This window comes from Microcaecilia unicolor, chromosome 11, assembly GCF_901765095.1.
Source record: "Microcaecilia unicolor chromosome 11, aMicUni1.1, whole genome shotgun sequence".
Taxonomy (NCBI): domain Eukaryota; kingdom Metazoa; phylum Chordata; class Amphibia; order Gymnophiona; family Siphonopidae; genus Microcaecilia; species Microcaecilia unicolor.
Genome location: NC_044041.1, coordinates 24,871,592 through 24,882,779, shown reverse-complemented (window position 1 = coordinate 24,882,779; position 11,188 = coordinate 24,871,592). Strand labels below are relative to the sequence as shown.

The 11,188-nt window shown below is 43.6% G+C and overlaps 1 protein-coding gene across 1 annotated transcript in view; it reads left to right on the top strand.

The window, feature by feature from the left end:
* The first annotated feature begins 2,822 nt into the window (after nucleotides 1–2,822).
* GRK3 (G protein-coupled receptor kinase 3) overlaps nucleotides 2,823–11,188 on the top strand; it is a 441,692-nt gene continuing 433,326 nt past the window's right edge. Inside the window, exon 1 of the mRNA XM_030219404.1 lies at nucleotides 2,823–2,935. Coding sequence (XP_030075264.1) covers nucleotides 2,823–2,935 — 113 coding nt within the window. The remainder of the gene's footprint in view (nucleotides 2,936–11,188) is intronic.

Here is an 11,188-nt window from a genome sequence, read left to right as displayed (position 1 = left end):
GTTATTTACAAGCCCAAGCCAGCATTTATATCAGGTTTCAGCAGGTGTAAGCGCTCACATCCAAAGTTAGTTTAGCGTGGATGTTCCTGGCACCTAACTTTGGGCACCATGTACTGAATTCAACCCATTGTAAGTCTGGGCAGTCTGGCTAACTTTTCAAAAATTTGGGTGTCATAAACAGAACACATATGACCCCTCTCTGACACAGTGGAAGAGTCTGTTCAGTATGGGGAGGTGGTCAAGCATTGGGTAAAATAAAGGTGTAGTCTTGTTTTGTCTGTCCAGATGGACTGTATTTTTTCTTTGTGTGCATGGATCATGGTGGGTGGTGTGGGGAGTTCATTTTGGGGGTAGACAGTAGCACAAGCAGAAAGATACAAAGAAAAGGGAAACACTGATGCTGAATTATGACTGCCCATCTTAAAAAGCATGTATTGAAAAATTGCTTTACAGAATTGATGCATCTGTCTCTCTGTACTGGGCTTTTTCGTTATGTTTCAGTGGTAGTCATACTCCATCCACTGCTTACATGATATATAGATTTCTTGGTAACATCACAAAAGTATGCTTGCTCATGGATTGCCCAGGGGGTTTATTACTGAAACAAAAAACTGTTAACCAATTAAATTGCTGTGACCCACACTGTCCTGGTAGTCAGGCATTGCTGGCTCAACTGAAGACTCAGTTTTGCAATACTCTTTTTCATGCATCCTAAACAAGCCAATAATTTATTCAGCACTGCCAGCAAATATCCACATAGTCCCTGACTCTTGTTTTCATTTTTTTTTCACCCAAATCCAGCAGTTATTCAGCCCCACGTGTTAATGAAATCCAGGTCCAGAGTTTTGAGCAAACTGGAGTGTTATCAGACAGGAGAGGAAGTAACTAACATCACAGCGCTTTTCTGTTAATAGAAGCATAGCACAGAAGCCGCAGACTGTCAGCGAAAAGCAAGAAAACGGGAAGCGCACACACAGAGCTATCTATTATAAACAAGTATTTTAAAAGAAGGAGAGAAAAGACTGAGGGAAATCGTTCCGCAGTCTTCATTTTTATAGATGAGCTGGATATTTATTTCAGAAAATGGCTGCTGATTGAAATAAAACAGAAGCTATTGGGTGCTGCTGCAAAGAAAAAGGCAAGCAAATCGTGGGCCACTATCTACAAAGGATTTTTTTTTTTGCATCAGTTTTTGGGGTGGTATTTTCTGGAAATCGTAAGATTTATTTCTGCTATTGGCAGTAAAGTTTTTTTTTTCTTTCTGGTTGGGTGGCGACAGCGTTATACAAAAATAGAGCAAAAAAGGGGAAACAGCCTTGGAGTTTTTTTTTTTTTGAGGAAAAGGAAGAAAGCATGTTTCGGTGCTAGTCAAATTTCAGTTTTGATTTTTTTTCCCTCTTCTGTATGTAGACAAGAGGGACCGTGGATCGGTTCACCGCCTGAGTGCAAAAGCTGTTAGAAAAGCACAAGCTCCGATCAGATCATCTGGAAAAAAAAAAAAAAAAAATCAAAGAGCATCGTCCGCTCCCGACAGAGAAAACGGAGCCTTCGGGATTAACGATGATTTTGTTGAACCTTTTCTGTATTCACTAAAAGACCGACTGACTTCAATCAAATTAAGCCTCTTCCTGCTCTCTGCAACGGAATCTGCAACGTGGTGCAAAGAGGAACTCGAGGGTCTTTCTTAAGAGACACCGTTGCATGATTTTTATGTGTCCTCCTCCCCCTCCCCCCTCCCCAGCTGCAACATACACCTCCTCCTTCACCCCCACCTCCGAAGCTTACAAAAATTGACAGGCTATAATCTGACCAGGCAATATTACATTCACTTGTCGTCGCCCGATCTGCAGGCACGATGAGTAGGGAAAGAGAAGAAGAGTCCCGACTGGAGCGGCCGCCAGGACGGATTTTCCTTTCCTTAAGCCGAGGAATATAAACGAACCGGCGCAGCGCAAAATGTTGAATTTGGCGGTTAGTCTCGTGTCTATTTGTACCTGATCAGCCGAGTCCTCCTCCTGCCTCAGAAAGAACCAACAAAACGACATTTTTTTTTTCTTGGCTGTGGAAAGCACATTTCCCCCCCTCCCCCCCCCCGGTCCTGTCGGTTGTCGCAGCTCCTTCTGTATTTTTTTTTTTTTTTACAGTATTCTTCTTTCCAATTAAGCGGCTCTTCGAGGACTCTTTATCCCCCAATGTTTCCTTCTTTTTTTTTTTAATGCTGTCAAGGTTTGCAGTCGCCCCCCCCCCCCCTCCTCCTCCTCTTCAAACCGCGCTGCTTCCCGGCTTGACGGAGCGTCTTCTGAAAGAAACATAAAAAAAAGTATTTCGGGGGGAAGAAAAACCCACCTGACTTTTTCTTCACCATGAAAGCCTTGGTGTTACCTCGGCGAACATTAAGCCCCCGCGGCGGAGTGTAAAAATCCCGCACCGTCTCCGAGAGAGAGACCGAGCCGGCGGCGGGACGGGGGCAGCAGCAGCAGCTCCTGTCACACCGGTGGCCACCACGGACCTCCCCCTCACCTCAACTGTCAACGGCTCCTGGCTCCACCGCACGAGAAAATCGGGGGACGACGACGACGCAAGTGAACATTTGAAGCGTCGCTTGACACGTTGGCTGCTGTGTTGTTGATAATTCGTGCTTTCTTCAGCGGAGGACGCTCGCTCGCTGTGGTTTATATATGACTATTTCATTTCTTATTATTAGTAGTATTATTTATCTCGGAGCGAGATTTTCTTCTCGCGCCATCTAGCGGCGCGTGAGGGAGGGCGGGAGGGGGGGAGCGCGCGCTCTCTCTCCGTCTCGCTCTCTCACTGACTTCACCATGGCGGACCTGGAGGCGGTGCTGGCCGATGTCAGCTATCTGATGGCGATGGAGAAGAGCAAATCCACGCCGGCGGCCCGAGCCAGCAAGAAAATCGTCTTACCTGAACCCAGGTAAAAAGAAAGAAAGAAAGGAAAGGGTTAATTGTAAAGAAATAAATAACGAAATAAGCGCAAAGCTCTGGCTCGCGCCTGGTGCCATACTGGCACGCGCCCTCTCTGAAGCGCTCTCTTGGGCTCTTCCTGCTTAGTGATCAGGTGGTGGCAGGAGACACTGGCTGCCACTTTTTTTTTTTAACATGATAATAGGGGGTATTAGCTGTCAGGTTCAGATTCATGTTTTAGGATACAAAAAAAAAAAAGATCAGCTTTCGTTTGCGCCTCTGCCGCTTGGACTGTTTCATCCAAGTCTTTGATTCTCTGTTACTCCCACCAGAGTCCCAGCAGGTTCCACAATCGGGCATCCTCTCTTCCTCCTACTGGACCACTGAGGTTTGAAATAGAAGTGGATGTCCGCTGATGGGATAATACATTTTATGGATTGTTGTAATAAGTCAGTGGTAACAGGTTGACATTAAGGAAACCCTCCCCCCCAAGCAATGATCTGGTCTTGGAGTAAGGAAGGCCACTTTAGAAACTATGGGGTCCTTTTACTAAGCGTCTACGCGCGCCCAAATGGAGTTAGCGCCCGACTACGGCGTGGCTCTTGCGCTGATTTCATTTTTGCTGGGCGTCCACTACGTGCGCCTGAAAAATATTTTTTACATTTCTGGCGCGCGTAACGGACGCACACCAAGTGGCATTTGGCGCATGTAGGTCATTACCGCCCGGTTACCACATGAGTCTTTACCACTAGGTCAGTGGCTGGCGGTAAGGTCTCAGACCCAAAATGGACACGCGGCAATTTTCTTGTTGCCACACGTCCATTTTTGACATTTTTTTTTTAAAAAAGGCCTTTTTTTACAGACACGCTAAAAATGGATTGGTGTGCGGCCAAAACCCGCGCCTACACTACCGCAAGCCATTTTTTTTGTAAAAGGACCCCTATGGGAGCAGTTGTAAACCAATGTCTTCCTCTTTAGGGCATTTCTGGCCTTCAGGGACTGCTTGAGTGGAATTTACAGTGCTGGTAAGAAGTAGTTTGGGAGAATCCTCATGGTGTCACGAGTGCCTGCTGGAAAAAATATGTTGTCTAAGGGCAGTGTAAAAAATAAACGTTTTGTAAAGGAAGCTATGCAGGATATTTGCAAACACTTAATATGTGACTCAAAGTTTTGCTGTGTTAGAAAGCATGTATTTTAGAAGTCATCCAATGATTATAAATAATAAGGCACTTTCTAGCAAGGTATCTTATTTAGGCATAAGAAAATGACTTATTTTTTGCCTTTATTATGTGCCATACATAAAACAATTAGGTGTTTTTCAATGTGTGTTCACAACTTCAGTTTCCATAGCACCGGTTGTCAGTTTTGCACTGTTTGGTGTGATAGCCATTTGCCCTAGTTGACAGGAATAATCCTATGTCTCCTAGCACCCTGATGTGCTCCACACTTTCATAGTGCAGTTCATGTGTGCGTTTTATTGGTGTTGCTACTAGGTATCAGAAAGCCTGTGATACTTTCTTCTTTCACAACTTCTGGCCTTGGCAAATAAACTAAAAGGTTTTCTATGGCATCCAGTAGTGATTTTATGATACATTTTCATGTTTAAAAATTAATGGTATATTATAAGCAAACACAAGTAGTGCTAAGCTACAACGTAAAGCAGGGCTCCTTAAGTCTGTGCTGGGAAGCCTACAGTCAGTTGTTTTTCAGCATATTATTATTATTCCTACTACTATTTAAATAGTGTTACATAGTGCTTTACAAATAATTCAGTGGCCCACAGTGACAGTGCTGGAGATAAATCAGCATGCATCAGAACACAGAATATATGAATTTACTTTATGCATCTTCGTTGTGAATATCCTGAAAACTCAATGGATATGGGGCCCCTAGGATGGCTTTGGAAAATCATTGGTGGAAGATGACTTTCAGAATTATAGCATAAGAGAGTACATGCTTTATATATTTTTCTAAATTAGCAGTAGCTGGCCTTCTATGAACAGCTAAGGGAGATAAGAAGAATAAATACAAATTTTTAGTTTCTCATTTTATTTTATTAAAAAAATCAGAATACACGTGGTATCAGAAAAATGGAATTACAGGCCAACCCAGTAGCTTACGGGTAGTGCTGTGCATTGCAATGTGGGGAGCCATGACCTTTATTGGCAGCTCAGGCTTTACTGGTTCCAGGTTAGCTGGGTTGGAAAAGCCACAAAAGCACTATACACAGCCCCTAAGCTTGGGGGGGGGGGGGGGGGGGGGAAGGCATAGCCAACAGACAGTGGCAGTAGCTTGTGGCTGAATTTCAGACCTGCTGTCTTTTATCTTGTATTCCATTTTTCTCTCTATGGTACAAGGAAGATGGTATATAAATCAATACATGAAAGTGGTGCTAGTAGGATTGTAAGCTCTATGGTACAGACTCTTTCTTCAGTATATATGTACAAAGCTGCATATATTTAGTAGCTCTATAGAAATAAGTATGCACAGAAGTAGTACTAACAGTAGACCTTGGACATGGAATTTGGCTAAGGATTGGCTCTGCTGTGACTAACATAAAGCAAGAGGAAATAGGCTTAGGAGGAATCTAAGAAAATACTCTTTCATGGAAAGGGTGGTGGATGCATGGAATGGCCTCCTGATGGAGGTTGTGGAGACGAGGACTGTGTCTGAATTTAAAAGAAAGCGTGGGACAGGCATGTGGGTTCCCTTAGGAAGGGTTAGTGGTTACTGAGGATGGGCAGACTGGATGGGCCACTTTCTTATCTATTGTTATGTTTTTAAATGGAGAAGGTATACAACAAGGAAGAATCCTCTGGCTAGTTGTGAAAGAAGGCTCATGGCACTAGATTCTATCCTTGGTTCCAGACAGCAGGAGAAATTACTAGATCAAAAAACAAAACTAGAATCCTAATGATACTGTAATTAGACATTCAGCAGGTGAGATTATAAAGGTGTTCTGCATGTAAAGCAGAATAGGAATGTTTTATAAAATTTGCTGCCTTATACACATGTATAAAGTGTAAGGAGCAATCCTACACATATTTTATATGTATTGATAGTTGATATTACCAGGGTGTAGCTAGGCAAAGTGTCAGTTGTACATATTTAGGACAAGATTCTATAAATAAAAATGTAAACGCTGAACGCTATTCTATAAAAGATCCTCATCCTTTATAGAATAGCGCTAAGCCTATAAACACCACTTAATTTTAGACGCTGATCAAGTCTATTGTGCAACAATGCAAGTAAATTCTGGGAATGTCCCCCCCCCCCCAATGGCTCTGTCCACACCACCTTGAAGTTACACGCTCTAGGAGTTCTGCGCACAGAATTATAGAATACAATGTGCGCGTAACTCCCAATTAATGCCAATGTACATTTAGCTCCTCCACATTCATTGTGGGCTGACTATTCTGTGTTTAAGAATAGCTATATAAGTGGATGTAGCCAGTATACATAGAAAAAGTATCAGTTTTATAAAGGGAAGTATATATGTGTACTTTTCCCTTATACAATCATTGCTTCCACAGGCAACTTGCAGTGAAAACAGAGGAGGCATAAATCTACGTCTGTCGGTTATATCCATTTTGTAAACCGTCCCCTGGCTTCTATACATGGTGACTAAAGTTGCATAGCAAATCAGTGTGCATAGCCACTTTGTTATTGATTGAATCAATCAGCACCAATAATTGGCTACTAACAACCAGTTCTATGCTGGGGTCCAAAGCAGGCAGGTTATTTTATGCACATACACATATATACTAAATGGTCACTTAAGCAGGGGTTTCCACTCTGAACCTTTGAGAACTGATCATTTCCTGTTTCCTCCAAGCTTATTGCTATGCATACAATTAGAATTTTAAACAGCATTTTTTTTTTTTTGGGGGGGGGGGGGGGGCAGCAATTTCTCCCTACACTTTTGGGCTTCCAGTTCAATGGAACTGCTGGGTTATTGCAGCATTAGCGTTTGTTTACAACAACAGGGTTTTAAACCCTTTTCTCTCCCTATTTTTATCTTTATATTCTATATCACTACCATTGAATCTGCTTCTCTTAAAGCTTTAAAAAAACTAATATGAATATTTACCTTTTTAATTATGGGTCTTGGGAATGTTTGCTGAAATTAACCATTTATCCTTTAAGATATTTTGCGGTATTGTTTCTTTCTAAGATTATGTTTGGGGTAGGCTTAGGGGAAAAGATATCTTGATTATAATGTAGAGAAATAAGGTTTCATTTTTTAAAATGTCAAACAAAGAAAATGTTCCTTTGCTTCTTGCATAGGAATTCAAACATAATGAAAGCATAATCCCCTGTATTCTATATAGTGCGCTTAGAGATCCGTGCCAAAATCAGCAGGGATTCTATAACAATGCACACAACTCAATTGGCTTAATAAGCTAATGAGAGCTGATAACAGCACTTAACAAGCAATAATGATCACTAATTGGCATTGATTAGAATTTAGGTGCACAACTCGCTATGTGTATTCCATAGCAAAGTGTGCTGAACTTCTAATGGGCGTAGACAAAAAGGGGTGTGGTTATGGGTGAGAAAATGGGCGATTCGTGGGCATTCCAAAATTTACATGCCTACTTATAGAATATAGCCCAGTGCGCATAAATCTATGCGCCGAGATTTACACCACATTTTCTTTGGTGTAAATGGATGCACGTAGATTTAGGCGCTGAAATATCAACTAAATATATTCTGTAATCGGCGCCTAAGTCTAGGTGCCGATGTTTAAGGTGCCATCTATAGAATCTTCCCCAATATTCCTAATAAAAGAGTGGTTTGGGCTATGCTGAGAAAATTGATCAATAGAACAGTACCTTATGTTTTATTAACATTTGTACTCAGATGTTTTTCTACAGCCATTTGGTAAGCAAGAGAGTTAGTAACTAACTACTAATGCCTTCAGAAGGCTACAACAGAAAATTACCAAAAGCATACTAACTAGCATGAAGGTTACAGATTTGTCCTTAGGTCAGGATTAGGACAATCTCTTTACCACATACTGGTCAACAGTATTATTTGGAGAAGAATTACACTGTTCTGTCCTTCGACAGCCCTGCACTAGTTTATAACGTGATCCTAAAATGTGTGTAATGCTTTTACTGTTATTCTCAGTTCTAAGGACTATCATTGCTGCACTTTCTCACTGCAAAGATACATGAGCAATGCACTGTGGCTAATGTAGTTCACAGGCAGTGCAACCACACTTGCTTAGCTGTATAAGAACTGTTACCACTGGTTGTGAGGCTGCCCAGCTCCTCCCTCTCTCTGCCAAGCTTGGCTCTTTTGTCTTCTTGCTATCATTTCCTGGTCATTCTCACTATCTCTGTCCTGAGAGGTCAGTCAGGTATGACCTTTCCCCCCAATCGAGAGCCGTCCTCTAGGGCCACCCCTTGCTACCCGATGGCAGGCTCTGTCCCCATTGGTCTCTATCTGCTCCTCCCTGAGCCAGTGTGAAGCCTCAACACTTCTTTGTCCTTTCAGCCATGAGGCATTCCAACACCATCTAGCCAGAGATATGGAGCACGGATCATCTCATTCCAGACAGCTCTGTCCTGCTGAAACTCCCTGTAACGAACCTGGTTTTTTACCTTGAAGATATCTCCTCCCTAATGAGATATCGCACATTCCAGTCACCCAGCTTAGAACCATTTCTACCTGTTCAACTATCCTTCCCTCCCTGCAATATATCTACCACTCTTCAGATCTTCACCCCCAACAGCTCTCAGATTAACGAGTCTCTGTGTCCTGGAGCAGCACCTCAGAACATCTATCTGTGAGTAAATTATCTGTGATTTATTCAATAAAAGAGACTTCATAAAAATAATAGAGACTTCGGGTGATTGGTGTGCCAAGGTTATACTCCAAGATATTGGGGTCTTAAGTCATCAAGCCTCAAAAGTCTTGATATACACACTTATATCTGAAGAAGTACATGCCCTAGAATCAGGATTTTTAAAATAGCACTGTCAAATTACACAACACTGTAAATGGTTGCTGTTTCAAGGGATGCTTCAAACAGTAGATACATTGTATACCGTGAAATTCATTTATCACTTTTTGCAATATAGATCATATGTCAGGGTACTATATCATTTGTATATTTGCTGTGGCATGCAGTGCTTCTGTTTGACGTTTTCTTTATGGTGGAATTCATTTAGATTTTCTTGGACCATTGCATTTTACAGATGTAAGTAAACTGGTTTAGTAATCCTTTATTTAAGAAAGTGTAAGGAAGCATATGATACGGAACAAGGTGACATCTACTAAGATTCATGGGGTGATTTCATTAGACTGGTTGCTCCAACTACTTTTAACTACTGCTGTTGTGATTAATCGCAATGAAAATTTTTAATGGAACATTTTTAGTTGTAGTACTGAACACTCTCTCCAAGAGCATTTGCCCTCCCCCGAGAATTCTCCCCAGAGCATCCATCCCCGTCCAGACCTATCTGAAAGATGTCTTGGTGGTCTAGTTTAAGTCGAGCAGCAGCGATCCCCAGCTGCTGCCTGTGCCACTCTAGGTTCAAAATTGAGGCTGAGACATCAAGGTGTAGTTTCAACGTTATTTTTTATTATACTGTAGATCAGAGATTCTATCTAAGTCTTGCAAGATGGATGTGCTTGGAGGTTCTTCAGGAGAAGGCTGTAGCCGTGGAAGCTTGATGTAGCCCACGGCAGTCAGTGTTTAAAAAAAAATAAACAAAAAAACCAATCACTAACCGCCATGGGATGCATGCATTAATGTTTTTAATTGCTGTTACCATTTGTGTGTTAACATGTGTGATTAACGGCACTTATCAATAGCACTATATGTGTGTATGTGTAAATATTTCTCCGAGGACAAGCAGGCTTCTTGTTCTCACATGTGGGTTGACGTCTGTGTCGGCCCAGGAATCGGCATTTTGCAAGCAAAATAAAAACAAAGTTTTGCCAGAGTCTTCTGGCGCGCGTGCAGCACACACCACGCATGCGTGGACGACTTCCCGCGCGTTGAGGTGTGGTAGGATTTTTTCTGCGCTCCTCTCAGGCCCAGGGAAGAGTCTTCGCGAGTAATCACTATTTTCTCCTATTTTTTTCTTTATCTTATTAAAAAAAAAAAAAGAGCTCCCGAAGTGTATTTTTAGTTTTGTCCCTTTTAAAAAGTTTCCTTTGTTTTTTTCAACGCGGCTGGGTTATTCCTTCATTTTTTTGTGCCCCTTTAACAGGCACAATCGCGTCTTTTGATTTCGCCAAAGCCGTTTTCCTTTCCATGTCATTGAAGATACCCAGTGGCTTCAAACGTTGTACTCGGTGCAACCGGACCATCTCAGGTACCGATACCCATGGCCTGGTGTATCCAGTGCTTTGGGCCCGACCATAGCCCAGCCGCTTGTAGTCTGTGTCTTCGTATGAAGAAACGGACCCAAGCGTCTCAAGAAGCCCAACGAGAGAAGCTTTTTGGGGCTCGGTCTGGTCCTTCGACATCGACATTGGTACCGAGGTCGGCGGCATCAACATCGAAAGGAGCATCGACGTCGGGAAGAGAGGTAATGGCTGCTGAGGGACCAACTCGCGCTGGGAGCAGTGAGGAGTTGAGTGGGTCTCCACCTGCCTCGAGGCCTCCTGTTATGCAGGATCCCCGGGACCGACCTTCGTCGGACCCTGCCTCGAGGAGACGTGAGGATTCCAAGTACTCGTCGGTACCGTGGAGTCTCGATGACGGGCGTCGAGCGAAGGCAAAGAAGCACCGTCATCGTTCTCCTTCGACACACGGTACCGGGAGCTCCGGGGCATCGAGAGAGTCGGCACCCGAGAAGCGTCGGAGCCGAGAGGATCGCTCCCCCTCGATACAGGAGGTGCCGATGCGTCGGTCTCCTAGCAGCCCGGTGCCTGCTCTCAAGCCCCCACGGATTCTGACACTGCCTGTTCCATCGAGCCCACAGCTTTCTCCGATGGCGGCTCTCGACGAGAGCATCCGGGCCTTGTTTCCAGAACCTCTGGAAGGATTGCTGCGCCAGTCAGCTTCGGTGTCGGGGGTGCTTGCGCCTTCTGTACCGTCTGCTACAACGGTGTCTGGGCCTTCACCTGTGGTGAGGTCCCTGACTGCGGTGCCGCTTGCGGCTTCGGCTGCTACCCAGGTCGACTCCCCTTCGACGTCGGTGGAGGGAGCTTCGACTCAGTCGGACCGGGCGTCGGCCTCTCGACATCGCAATAGAGGACATCGTTCCTTGGCGTCAAGGCAGGTTCAGTGTCGAAGCACCTT